Source organism: Amphiprion ocellaris, chromosome 3 (genome assembly GCF_022539595.1).
Source record: "Amphiprion ocellaris isolate individual 3 ecotype Okinawa chromosome 3, ASM2253959v1, whole genome shotgun sequence".
Taxonomy (NCBI): Eukaryota; Metazoa; Chordata; class Actinopteri; family Pomacentridae; genus Amphiprion; species Amphiprion ocellaris.
Window position 1 is genome coordinate 14,463,974 of NC_072768.1, and position 17,851 is coordinate 14,481,824.

The window sequence follows — 17,851 nt, forward strand, 5'->3', positions numbered from 1 at the left end:
TATACTTTAACAGATTACATGTATGGACCCCTGAGATTCACCCGGTCAGATCTGGTGGCAAAGACCATCCAGAGAGGCAGAGACTTTGGTCTGAGAAGTTACACTGAGGTCAGAAACGCTCTGGATCTGCCTCCTGTAAACACATTTGGAGACATAAATCCTGAGCTCAACAGCACCAACCCGCAGGTAAAAGCTGCAGTCTCCCAGATGAACATCTTTAAACAAAGATCAAACACTCCCTAAAAAAGTTCAGCAGTAATTCTCTGAATGAAACTTTGTCTTGTGTACTGCTACCACAGTTGATCCAAGATGTTGCAGAACTGTACAACGGAGACATCTCAAAACTGGAGCTCTTCCCAGGGGGGCTGCTGGAGTCTCTTGATGGTCCAGGTCCAGTTTTCTCTGCTGTTATCTTGGACCAGTTTGAACGCATTCGAAATGGAGACCGCTTCTGGTTTGAGAACAAACAGAATGGGTAATCTTAATGCCTTTTAGCATACAGTATAAATAGATGCAATGCAATCATAACAGCATTTACTGTTTTTGATCATTTCATTCATTCATGCACATTTATTCAGTAATCTCACTTTGTCCTGACTTTGGGGTCATTTCCAGTTTGTTTACAGATGAGGAGATCCAGACGATCCGCAACACAACATATTATGACGTCCTTCTTGCAGTCACAAGTGCAGAGGCTGCTGATATACAGAATAACGTGTTCTTTTGGATGGATGGTAAAAATACAATGTGTATAATGCAGTGGGTGTTTTTTTTTTCAATTTTAAAAAATCCTCTCTGAAATAGAAAGTCTCTCCCTGTTGTCCTCAGGTGACCCCTGTCCTCAGCCCACTCAGCTGAATGCATCAATGCTCCATCCCTGCACTAATGCCACAAAACTTAATTACTTTGATGGGAGCAAAGCTGGCTTTGGGATATTTATCATTGTTCTGTTCCTCTTTCCTGTCGGTCAGTATTACACTCACACTCTCTTTTTGCACATGAACAACACTGATGTCACTCACCAGCATCTTCAGCGTGAAACATTTTACCTCCACAGTGAGTTTCCTCGTGGCCTGTATGGTGGCGTATCTTCGGAGGTACAGGTACAGAAAGTTCCAGAGAAGAAGAAAAGCTGGTGGCAAAACAAAGGAGCCAGCTGCGGGAATCACTGGTACGGAATCTGTGGGATCGAATAGAAAAAGTGTCAATACAAATACAACGTCTGGTTTCATAGCTGACTCATTGTCAACAAACATCAGCTGAATGTCAGCACCTTTAGATTTACTGCAATGCTGAACATGATCACAAAAGTGCAAACGCAATTGTAAGCCTGAGCCGATTATAGGTTCTAGTGTTAAAGTGAGTTAAATATTTGCAGTTATGCTATCTGCAGAACTCAGGTGAGATAGCTGGACAAAATTCTAACTGATGAGCCAAAATCGCTATGCTGTTTTTTAGTGTTTCTATATTTCCTGACATTTTACACTCGTCCTTATCGTTCTCCAGCATCCATCATATGCCTCTTCTCATTCTCTTTTTGCTCTCCAGCATACGAGTGGCAGGGCCATAAAAAAGAGCTGCACCCTGTCAGCGTGGAGGTCGATGAGAAGACGAGGCTGCAGGTCTTTGACAGATCTGGATCTGCTCACCGCTGCCTCAATCTGGCCAACCAGGATAACTTAAACGTCCTTCTCTCCGATGACCGGCAACATAAAGCTCTGCTGCTCAAAGTACCAAAAGAGTACGACCTGGTGAGTATCTGAGGACGGGACTGAATGGTTTGGACATCCAGGTTTTTCATCTGAAAGTGCAGCTGCATTCTGATTCATGCTGCAAGAAAGAAAATGTTTTAAAACTGTTGTTGCTGCATCTTGTGAAAGCAGAACCAGACAAGTTTTGTACACTTTCATCCTTTTTTGCGATTTACGCACATCCAGCTTTCTCACTCACACACACCTCATCCAGTTGTCGATGACAGCATGATTCCGCAGATATACCTGATCTCCATCACTTTTATCCCCCTACAATCCTGTTTATCTTTTTTTCTGATGCTCCCTGTGTGCCCATCCAGGTGCTTTTTTTCGATGATGAGAGCAAACGTGCAGAATTTGTCAAGCATCTGCGCTCAGAGCTGACACACATCACACAGGAGATTAGAGTGAAGGAGATGAGAGAGACGGAACTGCTGAAGGAGGCTTTAACCAGAGACCAGAGGGCTCAGATTGTGGAAACTTTCATTCGACACGCTTTCTCTAAGGTACAGTCAGCTTCTGGATGTTTACCTCATCCTCTGCACTGTTACAGCACCAGCAGATTCATGCTCTGCCGCAAAATGTTATCAGTTCTTGTTGGAGGTCAAACTAGGTCTGACCTCAAGCCAAAAGAACTAATTGTTGGTCTTGATGGTGAGCTCATTCGTGATGATGTCCTCTGCTGACGTTGGTGATATTAGTAACTACACTAAGGTGACATATAATAACTGTTCCTCTCTATCCCTCTGGAGAACAGGTCTTGGAAATAGAGAAGCGTGACGCTGGAGACATGAGTGGCATCTCCCGCAAGAAAGCCAGAGAGGTTCTCCAGTGTGAGCTGACAGCGTCAGAGTTTGCTGACGCACTGGGCATCAAGCCTGACTCCTTATTTGTGGACTCCATGTTCACACTAGCTGACAAAGATGGAAATGGTTACCTCTCCTTTCAAGAGTTTCTTGATGTGATGGTTATTTTTATGAAAGGTAAAACTAATGGCTCTAAAATGTTGTGCCTTGTTTGGTCCCCAGCTGTGTTGTCATTTAGCCACAACATCTAAAAATACTATGACATCATAGATAATTTTTATGTGAACTTTGATTTGTCGGCCCACTTTTTATATAAAAGCTAGAACAAAACTGATGCATATATGTGAAGGTCTTTTGTTAGATAAGAATTTCTGCAACAATCTGAAGAAATCTGGGTCGCCAGGATTCATGACAAAATGCTGAAGCCTCTAAACCAACATTTAGACATCATATGAAATCTTCTGATAAAACTAGAAATATTCGATTTAATTGGCGTTACTTTTACTCAAGATCCCCAGTTGTGTATGAACATAAATTCACTAAGCACACCAACAGAACAGTTTTTAGAAAAACAACAAATAAATGAAGAAAAGAAAATTTCTATTTATTGCAGGTTTTATAGAATGATGAGAGCAATGAAATACATGTGATTCTACATTATGTCTTTGATGATCTTTCTATGTATCCAGGGTCTCCAGAGGAAAAATCCAAGCTGATGTTCTCCATGAATGACATCGGTGGAACTGGTTTCTTGTCAAAAGAAGAGTTTGCCAGGATGCTCAGGTTTAATCGATACTTCTGTTTGTACATGACTGCACCGAGTTCTTTTCTGTCTGTTTGTTGGGTCGTCTTCACCCTTTTGATAAATTGTAGGTCTTTCCTTGAAATCTCCAACGGTGCTCTGTCAAAGAGCCAGGCAGAGGACGGCATCAAGGCCATGATGCAGGCCGCAGGCTTCGATGACAAGGAGAAAATCTCATGGGAGGACTTTCACTTCCTCTTACGGGATCACGAGAAGGAGCTGCAGTTTGCTCAACTCAATGTCAAAGGTTGGAGAAAGTTTTGTTTTAAGCGGGTGGTTTTTTTTTTTATATCCTCATTTCTCTGACCTTGTGTGATGCATTGTTTGGTCCGTTGTGAGCGCAGGGATGGAGAAACAGGGGAAGAAGCGGCTGAGTCGAGACCAGAGAGTGTCCTTCATCTCTCCTGGAAACAGGTTAGAAAACAGGACAGGACATACAAGCTGTTAACTCTTTCAGATCCCAAATGTTGCTTCGTCCAATAGACAAAGACACATAATGTAATAATTTGATATTTATTTCATTCATGCAACCCAAATGACCCTGTTTCTCTGCTCACTATTTGTAACTTTTGTTTGCAGCAGCAGCAAGACAGAAGGATCGGAGCTACGCAGACGGAAAATGTATGCTCATGTTTTTTTTATATATTTCTGCTCTTGTAAATAAATGTCTGAAAAAAGAGGAATATTAGGAAAGACAAAAAGGTAAACAACTTACAACAATAAACCCATACTGATTAAACTTACCCTTTAATTGTTGCAGATGTGTGTAAATTTTAAACATTTAACAACAATTAACCTCTAAAAATGTCATTTCTGTGTATTAAAGTTACACATTTAGATTTTTTAATGATCATATGGACATGTTAACAAGGTAAAAAAAACACTTGATGTTCACTGAAAAGGTTCTTTTCAGATTGGTAAATGCCTTTGTTGTCATTTACTGCTCATTGTCGCAGTACCTAAGAAAGTGCCGTTTGTATGAGTATTTTGAATATTTCTGTTGTTTAGAAAACCATGTAAGCTTGGTTTTTGACCCACTTTTTTCCATTTACATTAGGGAGTCACACCAGTACAATACAACACTGAATATTTCCTTAATAGAATCTCCTGGATTTGAATATTTTCAGGTTAAGTGCCAAGACTCCAAATGTCTACGTGAAGGCCAGGCGTGAGCAGTACATTAGGAACCCCGTCCAGCAGAAAGTCCAGCAGTTCAAACGTTTCATTGAGAATTATCGCCGTCATATTGTGTGTTTCATCGTCGTATACGGCATTGTAGCTGGTGTGACACTTGACAGATGTTACTGTGAGTAGAAATTCTTCTTCTACCCTCTTACTGCATCTTATTGATCAGTTTTAATTTCTTGCTAGCTCCGATCATTATCCTTTTCTTGCCTGATCCGGTGAAACACTGTGATTAGATTATGGCGTGCAGTCTGAAGCTTCAGGTGTCCCAGAGACGACAGCGGTGGGCATCGTCGTGTCCCGCGGCTCGGCGGCTGCCGTCTCCTTTCTGTTTCCCTACATGCTTCTCACCGTGTGCCGCAACCTCATCACGCTGTTCCGAGAGACCTTCCTCAACCGGTACATCCCCTTTGATGCCGCCATTGACTTCCATCGCTTCATGGCCATGACTGCCATCATCCTGTCAGGTTGGTCTAAAGTGTTCCAGGAACAACAGCAGGTGTTAATAAGAGGGATGTTAAATTAGATCAAGTCTTTGCCTTTTTATGTTTAATTCATTGTTCACTGGTGTTTGTCTTCTCACTGCAGTTGTTCACGCTTTGGGTCATGTTGTCAACATCTACATCTTCTCCATCAGCGACCTCAGCATCCTGTCATGTTTGTTCCCCAAAGTCTTCGCCAACAACGGGTAATGTTTAAAGTATCTGCCTGAGATTAGCAGATATTTTAGAGTTCTCTTATCTGATTTATTGTGTTTGCCTCTTAGGTCTGAACTTCCTCTCAAGTGGTCCTGGTGGTTCTTTCAGTCAGTTCCAGGTATATTATGAGCCTGACTTTACACACTAAGCTGGACATGAACTGCTTCCTATATTATACAGTAATTATTTTTTCACTCTCTTTTTTCCTAGGAATGACTGGTGTCTTGCTTCTCTTTACTTTTGCATTTATGTATGTTTTTGCTTCACACTACTTCCGCCGCATCAGTTTTCGTGCATTTTGGGTCACTCATTACCTCTACGCTGTTGTGTACCTTCTAGTAAGTAATGTTCCCACTTTTAAGTGAAATAAACCTGAGAAAGGTTTAGCGTGGTGTAACGGCAGCTTTGTTTTAATCCAACAGACCGTTGTTCACGGCAGTTATGCTCTGTTCCAAGAGCCTCGTTTCTACATCTACCTAATCCCTCCTGCACTGCTGTTTCTGCTGGACAAACTAATCAGCCTGAGCAGGAAGAAGGTGGAGATCCCTGTTGTCAGAGCAGAGCTGCTGCCTTCAGGTGACACTTTCAGAAGATTAAACTTAAAATGTGTCACTATTTTGTCCGTCTTTAATTTTAGTTTTTGTTAGTGCCACTTGACTTTCCCATCATCTTCACTGAAATCATGTAACGTGTGCATGCTAGTTATCACCTCCCTCGTCTGTCCCACCTGCAGGTGTGACACATCTGGAATTCAAGCGACCACAGGGCTTCGTGTATCGCTCAGGCCAGTGGGTTCGCATAGCGTGCCTGATGCTGGGCACAGATGAATACCACCCATTCACACTGACATCATCTCCTCACGAAGAGACCCTGAGCCTGCACATCCGAGCCGTGGGGCCTTGGACCAGCCAGCTCAGAGAGCTCTACACTGAGGAAAGCCTGCTTGAGCTGGGAGCCTATCCAAAGGCAGGCCATTAAGCTATTCTGAATAGTTTTCTTTGCTTCTGCATTCTCTGTATTTACATGATACCGATATTCATATTTATCTTCTCTTAAGCTGTACTTGGACGGCCCGTTTGGTGAGGGCCACCAGGAGTGGATTGATTACGAGGTGTCTGTTCTGGTGGGAGGAGGGATCGGAGTCACTCCGTTCGCATCCATCCTCAAAGACCTGGTGTTCAAGTCCTCCATCAAGTCCAAGATTCAGTGTAAAAAGGTGCATCTTACAGTCAAACAGCCCGTGCTGTGTTTTTGTCCTGAAATCTTCTTGCTAACGGTTGTGTGTTATTTGAAGGTGTATTTCATCTGGGTCACACGAACACAGCGTCAGTTTGAGTGGGTGTCAGACATCATCAGGGAGGTGGAGGAAATGGACACCCTGGAGCTGGTCTCTGTCCACACATACATCACCCAGGTGGCTGAAAAGTTCGACCTCCGCACCACCATGCTGGTGAGATCTGCAGTCACCATTTCAAAGTGTCACTTACAGTAAACAGCGGGCTGAAATACTGATAAATATTTCAAAATGTCCTAAAACAAAAGACTGGTTTTGGAAAACATGTTTCCTGGTTTTCTGGCTAAGACTTAGATGATAAGACTGATACTACACTCATATCTGGCCTGGCTCAGTCCAAAGGTAAAGTCAGACTATCAGCATCTCGAGCGCTGAACTAATAAACACATTATATCTCATTTGTTAAATCCAAACAAAACGCCTCCTTAGCTGATTTCCTGGCAACCTCACATTGATGACAGGACTCCAAGAAATCAGTCCTCCTGGCTGACAGATTCTGCACAAATGCTCCTGTAACACCACATCTTGTTTGTTTTTTTTACAGGTCAATATAATATATAATATATATAAATGTAACACATTTCTGAGTTAGAGGATTTTGCTACCTTCTGACGGAGCTATTTCCACTCTTCTAGCTTATCTTTGCTGACACAGGAGTGCCATCCATCTTCTCACTCTTGACAAGAGAGCAAATAAGCTTATTTACCAAAACGTCAAATGCATTTAATGTTATGTAATGAAATGTTATGTAAACCACCTTTTTCTTTGTGGGCAGTATGTCTGTGAGCGCCACTTTCAGAAGGTGTGGAACCGCAGTCTTTTCACCGGCCTGCGGTCCGTCACTCATTTCGGTCGTCCACCCTTTGTGTCCTTCTTCAACTCACTGCAGGAGGTTCACCCTGAGGTCTGTCCTTCATCCATCCTCATCTACCTGTTTGTACTTACATCAGAACACCAGCCTGGACTACATGCAGTAAATTAAGTATTCTGACTTAAAAATGTGTGTTGTCTCTGTAGGTGGGTAAATTTGGAGTGTTCAGCTGTGGACCACCCGGACTGACCAAGAACGTGGAGAAAGCCTGCCAGCAGATGAACAAGAAGGATCAGGCTCACTTCTTACATCACTACGAGAACTTTTAACTTCTCCCAAGCTTCGGACCAGAAGGTTCCAGAAAGAACAACAAGCCACTTTCAATGAGCACTATTTTTTAAACCACAATCGTAGAGCCACTTTAGCAGGTTTTGATTTTCGATTCATTGTATTGAAGTGAAAGATTATTGATTAAATCGTGAACTTTCTTGTTAAACTCATTCACATAAGGAATGGGGAATTTTATCTCTGCTAATATAATTGCTATAATACTAGATTCTTTTCTTAATTTATGCCATATAGTTCCTAATCATCATGCATCACCTGAGTATAGTATTACACTAGTTTAGCTGTCATTGTTTTCAGATGTATTAATATACACCTTTTGAGATGTGAACACAGACCTGTGGGGATGTTCACTTAATATTCTTGATTTCTTCTGCTTTTGTGTTAAAAATCTGTGACAAATAAACATGTTAAAACAAAAATTCGAACAGTGTCATGTCAATGTGTTGAACCTATAAATACAACTTTAAATGTTACATCTTTGTTGAGGACAATATATGAAATAAGGGCCTGTTAGGGTCTTGTTTAATGAAAGTTCTCAAATGTCTGTGTTCAGCTCCTCTTGGTTCTGCTACTTTTTCCACTAAAATTCAAATTTAATTCAAATTCAAAGAACTTTATTTTTCCGTTTGGAACTTCATTTGTGCCAGAGCATCTGTGTGTATACTATACATACATTTCACATACCCATTAACACAAGAATAAACACAGGCAATATACCAGACACACAACACATCCAACATACCAGAGATAGTGGATAAAAAGACTGGTAAAATTTAAGATTAAAAAGTATATGTCATCCTTACAAGAGTGCAAGGTGCCAAATACATAAATAATAAAAGATCCTGAAGAGGTAGTAGTTAAATAAAATGGTTCAGCCGTTCATAAGTCTGATGGATGTGGGCACCAAACTTGACATGGCTCTCTTGGTCCTAAAAGCGAGTGACCTGTGTCTAAAACTACACTTGAATCAATCCAGACTCCTAAAATTCATTCATTGGTTGAGTGATAAACCTGACAGCTCAAGTGAAACGTCAATTTTCCACAAGAAGTTCTCTCGTGTGTCTGCTACATTATTATGCTGATTACTTTTTATCAGTTAATGAGCTTGTCCATCATTGCAACAAGATGGCTTCACATTAATATATTTGCACAATGCAGTAAGAGGCACCTCGCTGCCCAACGAATGGCCTCTATTTGTTTGTTTGCTTATCAAATACACTCAAGATAAGGAAACATGGGTGTATGCCCAGATTTAATGAACTGAGTAAATACCATGAAGTTCTATTTAGCCTTTCCAAGCAGGGTCACAGCAGCAAGCTTACACGGCCGCAGAAGTGTTTCTTGCTTTTGTATTTTCGTTTAATTTTCATGTGAGTGGCACATGTGGAGAGACGGCACGTCAGCCTGAGGACACAGATTTAAGCGTGTGTGTTATCAAGCAAAACCATTCCCTGTAGTATGATGTTGAACTGCTAGTAGCTTCAGAAACATGATAAAGGTTTCCTGTTTACCAAATAAAATAAAGAAAAATCTAAAATGTAAATGACTTTAATTACAGTGAGATCAGCTGAAGTTACACAAAGCAGCTGGCAAACTGGTGTAAGCAGTGCTGTTTTCTTTGGCTTTAATAATTTAGGTAAGTTCCACTGAGAGCAGTGGTGTCTTTTCAGTAACGCCCTGCTCCTTTCACACACAGTGACACATGTTAACGCCTGGCATCCGTCCAGCTCAACCTCTCTGACCTGCAGGTCACTGAGCAGCTCAGGATCTTGATCTAGAGTACTTCAGCAGCTCCAGTGAGAGGCTTTCTCCCCAACTCTCATTTATCATGCCAGTTTGTGAATCAGATTCCCTTCCTGTCACAAGGCCGGCTAAACGACTGCTGTGACTCAGTCAGTTTTGGCCTCCAGCACATACGAGGAGCCAGCTGCAGACGTTTGGTAAATACATCTCACCCCTCACATTTTTCTACATTTTCAAACTTGTAGTCTTCAGGCGCAAACAAGCAGCGATCTCTGGGAATAAAAAACGAAGCCACTGTGAAAGCACCATAAACTGCATAAGCTGCAGTTCTTAAAATGGCCCCTTAAGGCTGGCTCCAAAAGCAAGTCAATTCCTATAGACCCCAATGTAAAAGTGTCAGACTTTACAGCAGAAAAAAACATATTTACAGCCTGATACAAAAATGATTTTGGTCCCTGTAGCTGATTTGTCTGTTAATAACAACTGTATGTGGGTGAAGTTTTATAAATCTTATACACTTACCTTGTATTACGGTTTTAAGCCACTCAAACTCCACTTGTGTTTTGACTCTTTTGTCATTTTTGGATTAGCCAGTAGTTAGGTCAGGGTTATACTTTATAGGGTCCATGTAAAATTCGTCATCTCCCTAAGTCCATGAGCATCCACGGCAACTGAAGTAATAAAAGGTATTATACAACCTTTATGCAGCAGTATCCCTTGAAGGTGGAGTCCAGTCTTTAGCTTGTTGATGGTTGGCAGGTTTGATTCTAATTAGTCTAATTATTTCTGCCGAGAAAACCTATACATTGTCTGTGTGAAGAAATCTGCTTTAGCATGTGCTGCATAGCGTCACTCCAGTTCGGTTGTTACTTGAATAATCTGAGAAACTCACTGTGTTGACTTGTACTGAATACAACTATAAATCTTGTCATTGGTTTCCAAATAAAGTTGGCTTTTTGTGAAACCGAAGAAGCTCAGTGGCTGAAGGAATCAGAACTCTTTGGTGGAAATAAGAATGTTATTTGACAGTCCTTTGACAGTAAAGGCTTTATAATATGTGTGACATGCATGTTTGACGATATTCTTCTGTGAAAAAACTGTTTAGATTAATATAGAAACCCAGAGGTGTATATTTGCCTCCTTTCCTATCTGCATACCTAATATAATGCAAACATTACAGCATTGCAGAATTGCTATCACTTGACGCCATGAAGGAATCTGTAAAACAATCTGGATTATTCTACAGAACAAAAAGAAAAACTAATCTTGATGTTACGTGAAGCGGTAATTTATCATTGTTACAGGATTACCTTCAGCATGTCTTTTTGTCTGTTCTTATCTGTATTTAGATTTCTTATGCAAGGACTCCAACTGTCATTTGTAATCTAATTTAAATTTATCAAATATACAGTCTCTTTATGTTTTCTAAAAAGAAATCACCAAAAATGAATATCTAGAGTCAAAATTCAGTCAGGTTGGTGCCATTGAGGGTTTATGAAAGTAGATGCAGTATCCTTAACCCTCCTGTTGTCTTCATTTACGGGCACCAAAAAATATTGTTTCCTTGTCTCAAAAAAATCCAAAAATTCACAAAAAAATTCCCCAAATTTCTGAAAATTTGCAAAACCTTTAGGAAGAAAATTCCAATAATTCCTTAAAATTTTCCCTTGAAAGTTTTATTTAAAAAAAAAAAAAAAAAAAAATTTGGCAAGAAAATTCTGTAAATATTTTCAAAAAATTATAAAAAAATCTTCCAAAAAATCCTAAAAATATCTAAAGTGATTACATATATATCAGTAAAACTTCTAATATTTTCTTTAAGAATATTCACAAAAAAATCTATTTATTTTTTTTGTGAATGCTCTTAAGAAATATTTTTAACATTTCTTTTTTCCACCAAAAAATGTTCAAAGATTTCCCAAAAATGTTGAAAATGTGGACGTCAGAAGTTTCACTATGAAAATATAAATTTTTACCCCACATTTTCAAACTTTAAAATAGGTCAATTTGGGGTCAATTGGCACCATGACTTGCTTCTCCACATGTAATATGCTTCTTTTTCTTTTCTCTCCTGCTTTCTCTTTACTGCACTGAACTGCTTCGTTAAGACAAATCAACCACTTAATCTTGCTCTTTTTTTTGTCTCATCATTCTCCATCGTTTGCCAACGTTTGAACAGCTGCTGTACAAATGTTCTGACAACGTGATTACAAGTCAAACACAAGTTGACTCATGAAGTCAGCTGGTTGCTGGCATTACTGTATGACCTAATTTAAAGGGATGAAACCCAAACAGAGACTACAGTAAAAATGTGGCTGTCGCTTGAAAGCTGATAAGAGCACAAATGTGGAGCAGAAAGTAAATTCTCTGCCAGCGGCATAATAGGAGAGCAAACAGGAGAGCCTTATTTGCAGATAAGTTTCAAGCGTGACCTTGATGTCCTGATATTAAATATTAGAACATGCTACTAATAATAAGATCTGGAAATGTGAACATAGACAAGACATGGAAAGCACTCAGAGAGAGCAGTACTCCACCAAGGATGCTCAGTCGTATGATTTTGAAATTTTTTTAAAAATTATGGTCTGCAGGGGTCAATTTGTTGTAGGATCAAAATCATGTGATTGTTAGCAGGCAGCTGATGTAGTGTTCACTTGTAGTCATAGTTACTCGTAATGATACAGAAATCTTTAACAAATCCGTGGATCCAGACTCCAGTTTGTTATTTGCCTAATAAATAACAACACATATTTTTTGACAGATTTCTAAAATATGTGTGTTCTAGTTTTTGTGTCAGGTGGTCTAATAAATGTGTTAAACATTGTGTATATATACACGACTATTTGAAAGTTTGGAGTCACTTAGAAATGTCCTTATTTTTGAAAGAAAAGTTTTTTTTTTAATGAACATAAGATTAAGTTAATCAGAAATCCAATCTAGACATTGTTAATGTGGTAAATGACTATTCTAGCTGGAAACAGCTGATTTTTAATGGAATATCTCCATAGAGGTACAGAGGAACATTTCCAGCAACCATCACTCCTGTGTTCTAATGCTACATTGTGTTAGCTAATGGTGTTGAAAGGCTAATTGATGATTAGAAAAATCTTGTACAATTATATTAGCACATGAATAAAAGTGTGAGTTTTCATGGAAAACATGAAATTGCCTGGGTGACCCCAAACTTTTGAATGATAGTCGTACATATTATGCTTTATATAATTTTAAACTTCACTTAATGTTTGAGAAAAACTATTTGAGTTAGACAAAACAGTAGTAGTGGTTAGTAGTTATCCTCAGCCTCTCACCTATGTGATAACATGATTATTTAGAAAAGGTGTTTTTCAATTCCACGTAAAGGGAAAATGTGGGCAGATGAGTTTAACTAGCAAGTTAAAGTGGCCTTAACTAGTGGTGCAGTTGGTGAAGTTAGATTTTTTTTTTTACCTGTTTTCTAGCTCTTGTGAAGTTTTCATGTTGATTTTTATACCTGCATGACACAGCATTATATTTTTTGTGTTGTGTCCCATTCTCATGAGCATGATATCCATTGAACAAACCAAGAAAATATCTTCAAATATTACATAAATTTGACTCAACGAAGTACTGATTAAAATTTGTAAGCCAAAGGTCAACACATTTTGGCCATAACTCAAGAACTGACATGTTAATTATGACAAAATATCATACGAATGTCTAATAAGATAAAATGATGAAGTCTTATGCAATCACGCTTTCAAAATGTTCTTTGCAATATTGAAGTGTGACCAAGCAACAAGATATGGGTCTTTGTTCCAACTGACACATCAGACAAACTCTGACTTTGGGATTTAATTGTATTTACCTACATGGGAACACACTGATAGAAGTTATGTGCGCACAAAAGAGACAACAATAAATTTGAAACAATCACAGGAGCGCGTTTAAGAGCCAAGATCAACTTTTGTGATTCAGCAATCCAGGAATTTTATAACCGATAATGGGACCAAAAAGTGCAGCACTAAGTTACTGAAATGCCCTTTGAAAAATGTTTTGTCAATACCAGAGAATTGTGTTGGTCACCTTGATACAGTTAATATATCGTAAGTGGAGGAGGAGAGAAAATTATGAAGCAGGGCTGAAAATCCTCTCAACATCTGGGAAAAGTATAATAACATCTAAAGAAACACAATAATGTTATTTGTGTGTTTTTACCTACCAAATACCATTTTATATCTAAAATTTCAACAGTCGACTTCACTGTGACTTCAAAAGTTGATCTTGGCTCTTAAACACATTCTTGCGGTTGTTTAAAATTCGTTGTTGTCTCATTTGTGGCCACATCATTTCTATCAGTCTGTCCCTATGAAGTCAAACACAAATAAACCTAATACAGAAAGTTAAAGTTTATCTGATGTGCTAGTTTTAACAAAGTTTCTTATCTTATTGCTCTATTGCTTTTAAATATTGCAAAGAACATTTTGAAAGTGTGACTGAAAGTAAGCCAAAAGTCAAAGGTAACATCACTGTAAAAACTAATATTTTATGATAATTAGAATTCATCAGTTTATTAGCCAAGTGTTTAAACAAGCAGCACATCTCTAAAAGTTGGAAAAAATAAAAAAAACTGCAAGAGTAAATCAAACTTGAAGTGAAGAGTGCTGGCTTTCTGATAGGGTAGGGGGCTTGCCTTTTCAGTTTAAACTGGCCAATCAGGACACATCAACAATCCAGTCATATTTGAGATCCCGCCTACTCAGAGAACCTATGAAAGAGCTTCTTTGGAAGTACCTTCCCTCTTTAACCTGCAAAACAAGATGGCCTCCACAAGGAAGAATCTCAGGTGATGACTTCTGTTAACTTAATGTCCTTTTTTTAACAGGCTGCTCGCTTTAATCAGACATGTGAACTTCACTTTCAAAAGTCCTTTTTTTTCTGTAGCCACTGGACTAAATAAAATGAAAAGAAAAACGAAATAGTGTGCACTATTCATGTCCACCTCTACACACAAAAGGCTTGCTTGTGATCAGGTAGGGAGCTCGTGCTTCCTGACAAATACACAGTTAACATAATCGACATTACATTTCTCTTCTCAGTTCCTGAAGTCAGTAGTCATATTATAGTCTCTGATTGGTTAGTTTCTTTGATGCACAGCATTTTATTAGTGCCACCCTGATTCTGTTAAATGCACTTCAGGATGCTTTTCATCCACTTTGCTGGTAATACTTAATTAAAGAGGTTAAAACTCCTGCGTGTGCCCTGCTTGTTAGAATTGTTCAGGATTTATGCTGATATGTGGACATATGGAAGGTTTAATATTATGTTAACTGCTCTCAGGTGATGTCACAGAGTCATGCAAAAGCAAGGTAGCGAGAAGTGCCACAAATTAATTATGCATGCATTGGATAAATAAAATAATGCATTCCTTTTTAAAAAAAAAAAAAAAAGTAACAAGTCTTGTGTATTACATTGCTTTTTTTTTTTTTTTTTTTTAAATCAACACTGCTCCACAGAGAAGGTAAAAGCACCAACCACTGCTTCACCATGACACACATGACAGACAATAGCAATATATTATTTTAGCAAGATTTAGCGGTTAACGAATGGGTTCAAAGAAGAAGGATATCATGGTTGCTGTTAACATTCCTCCTGTTCATAATGACCCTGAAGGGATTCCTGTTTAAGGCACTGCTTCAGAACAGATGGGGTCCATTGTCTTTGTTTTGACTGTGTAAAATTCAGCACACAGAACTAATACAAGACTGTTAGTCAAATCAAGCAGTTAAAGCCTTTTTAGTAAATAATTTCCTTGTTTTTCCCCTTTCATTGCGGCTAAGCTATACTGTCTGTCACCAGTTACAGACTGTATGTATTTGCATCATAGAATTATCTAATCTTAATGACCATATGTGATTATTATTATAACTGACCATACATTTTTAGTTTTTCTGCTGAAAAATCTTGAAATAATTCTGCTTAAAGAACCAATGTAAACAGGAAGAAAGCAGCAAACTGAGTGTTTTGTGCACTATACAGCATTCAACTATCAACATTTTCAATTTTGATCTCCTATATTTTCATATAGGGACATTTTGAAAGCAGAAAAAGAAAACAATAGTGAAGCCTATACAAAGTGTGACATTTTAAGCAGTAAAATCAAAATAAATACGCTGCAAATTCTGCACAAATGTGGTCAGCACCTCCCTTCTGTCATTTATTACACCTGGAATCGCTGGTTGTTCTGGTTGATTTGTTCTCCTGACACATTTATAAAACTATCACCAGCATAATTTACTGTATATGTGAAGCTCACTGATCAAACAGCACCCTCTTCTGGTAAAGACAAAGCTGTTTTCAGCTCTTTCATACAGCAGCTGGATCAAATGTGATTCAAGGTCATATTGGTTTGTGCTGCATTACGCTTTTTTATAGATTTTCAGTACAATACATTAAGCTCCCCTTTAAAACGCCCTTGTTCCATCCTATTATATGTTAATGCTTCTCCTCATTGCTGGCCTGACATCTAAACTCAACGGGTCAACGGTCACGACTAAATGTTTTAATCTTATTTTAATCAAGTTTCACATTCGCAGCAATAACCAGGAAGGTGAGTAGATGGAGAGCTGATCAGTGGAATGCTGAGTGTCTCTAGCGTTTTGCTCTTGAGGCAGTTTAAAAGTATGTCTCGTTCACTTTACGCTGATTTTCCACGATAGGGTGGAGGATTTGAATCTCACAAGCCCTGTTTTGTACCTCCCTGATGATTTTTAGGCTAGTCAGCGCTACCCAAAATAACAGTGGAGCCTCTGACATGGTTGTCCTAAATTATCTTCAAGTAAGTAGCAGTGAAGAGACACTAGTCAGGTGCATGTTTAATTAAGTGGGGCACATTAAACGACTACTTCAGTAAATGTTTGATCCCATCCAGACAGGAGAAATAATGCAAAATATGTTGAGGATGTCTGAGCAGTGGTGAGCTGTGTGCGCTGGTGTACTTAAAGAGTCTGTTAATCTTCTTAGTGACGGTAAGTACCCAGCTAGAAATCAGCTACTGTCCAGATTGTCTCCTCCTGCCCCAGATAAACCACTCAGACAACAACAAAGGGAGCCTCGGAGAAATATGTGGCATGGTGTCTTCACTGGCATGAAATATGCGCCCCCCCTCTTTCGGGAACTGTGTTGACAGAGCTGTGGGAGAAGTTTTGGTGGGTTTCCTCAACTTGAAGATGTTTGGCAGCGGCACCAAGAAGTGGTTCGTGAAGAGGCAGAAGAGGCAGCAGAGGTCTGGCAGGAGGCCATGCACCAGGAAGAAGAAGAGATGGGCGGCTAAGATCCTCAAACAGCACCGACAGAAGATCCTGAGTGAGCTGGATGTCAACGCCGTGCTTCCCTACCTGGTGTATGACAAGGTTTTCTCACTGGGGGAGTACAAGGAAATACTGGGACAGGAGTCCAACAAGAGGCGGACAGAGATATTCCTGGACCAGCTGTCCTCGAAGGGCCCTGCTGCGTTCTGCTCTTTCTGCTCTGTTTTGGAAGAAGTGTGTCCCTACCTCCTAACCTGCTTTCTGTTGGATGGAGAAGGTACATCCATTAATTAGCCACTAATTACATTAATGACAAGCACAAAAACAAAAGGTCGTAGAGGGCTGCGTGTTCCTGGGCTGCACTCTCTATAAAAAAACATCACAGTGTGTATTTCAAAGAACACACAAGGGTTACAGCTCATTGATCTGCAGCAGCTTCCCACTTATATGTTCAATATTTTCACTTATATCGGGTTGCATTTCATTTTCTGTGAGAAATTGGAAAAAAAAAAGACTTAAAAAAAAAAAAGCAAACAATGTAAAGACAAGGAAACTAATTTGCAGTAAGCCAGCGCCACAGACTAAGAGCCAGCAAAAATAGCCTCTTAAATCTGAGTGGCTGAGGGGATTACTGAGCCGCCGGCGTTCCTAACGAGCCTCTGACAACATATGGCCTCAACGTGGCTGCAGCCCGCCTCGTCTGCGCTGCACTGGTCCAGATCAATATGCTTTACTCACATTTGCATAAAACTGAGAACTCTGAAGAAAATGATTTACAGCTGAGTGAGCGTCTCCTTTGTGTGCGGCTAATACCCCATGATTGAGAACTTGTGAATCCTCCTGCTTACTCATCCAGACAGAGAGGAAGAGGTTTAAATTAACAGAGCCATAAGAAAAAAAACTGGCTAAAATGTGAATCTGTTCCTGCAGATGGTGTCCCAGGACGGGGCAGGAAAGGAGGCCTCGCTGTGCCCCCGAACAGTCCAGGAGAGCCTCCTCTGTGCTCCCCTCCCATGTACACCGACCCTGTGTTTGACTCCAGGTGAGAAGCACTTTATATATAACTCACATCAAAGAGTCGGGTTAAGAAGATTTTGATTTCTGCTGAATTAAATCATCCTTATTTG

At 39.5% G+C, this 17,851-nt stretch overlaps 2 protein-coding genes across 8 annotated transcripts in view; both read left to right on the top strand.

Annotated features, from left to right (window-relative positions):
- duox (dual oxidase) overlaps positions 1-8,114 on the top strand; it is a 15,958-nt gene extending 7,844 nt beyond the window's left edge. The window contains exons 12-34 of one of the 2 annotated variants that reach the window (XM_023284122.3): positions 14-186; positions 300-475; positions 616-734; positions 829-966; positions 1,058-1,171; positions 1,549-1,751; positions 2,072-2,257; positions 2,509-2,734; positions 3,247-3,340; positions 3,431-3,606; positions 3,704-3,773; positions 3,939-3,980; positions 4,487-4,665; positions 4,781-5,011; positions 5,133-5,232; positions 5,311-5,360; positions 5,453-5,580; positions 5,665-5,818; positions 5,976-6,208; positions 6,300-6,458; positions 6,537-6,692; positions 7,312-7,440; positions 7,554-8,114. In XM_023284122.3, the coding sequence (XP_023139890.2) occupies positions 14-186; positions 300-475; positions 616-734; positions 829-966; positions 1,058-1,171; positions 1,549-1,751; positions 2,072-2,257; positions 2,509-2,734; positions 3,247-3,340; positions 3,431-3,606; positions 3,704-3,773; positions 3,939-3,980; positions 4,487-4,665; positions 4,781-5,011; positions 5,133-5,232; positions 5,311-5,360; positions 5,453-5,580; positions 5,665-5,818; positions 5,976-6,208; positions 6,300-6,458; positions 6,537-6,692; positions 7,312-7,440; positions 7,554-7,676 (3,359 nt within the window). In that variant the 3' untranslated portion in view covers positions 7,677-8,114. The remainder of the gene's footprint in view (positions 1-13; positions 187-299; positions 476-615; positions 735-828; positions 967-1,057; positions 1,172-1,548; positions 1,752-2,071; positions 2,258-2,508; positions 2,735-3,246; positions 3,341-3,430; positions 3,607-3,703; positions 3,774-3,938; positions 3,981-4,486; positions 4,666-4,780; positions 5,012-5,132; positions 5,233-5,310; positions 5,361-5,452; positions 5,581-5,664; positions 5,819-5,975; positions 6,209-6,299; positions 6,459-6,536; positions 6,693-7,311; positions 7,441-7,553) is intronic. The other variant, XM_055009236.1, reaches the window with a different exon arrangement.
- An 8,405-nt stretch (positions 8,115-16,519) lies between these two features.
- The window catches only part of tjp1b (tight junction protein 1b), a 70,445-nt gene continuing 69,113 nt past the window's right edge, over positions 16,520-17,851 (top strand). For 5 of the 6 annotated variants that reach the window (XM_023284106.3, XM_055007482.1, XM_055007484.1 and 2 more), the window contains exons 1-2: positions 16,520-17,001; positions 17,655-17,766. In XM_023284106.3, the coding sequence (XP_023139874.3) occupies positions 16,569-17,001; positions 17,655-17,766 (545 nt within the window). In that variant the 5' untranslated portion in view covers positions 16,520-16,568. The remainder of the gene's footprint in view (positions 17,002-17,654; positions 17,767-17,851) is intronic. The other variant, XM_055007485.1, reaches the window with a different exon arrangement.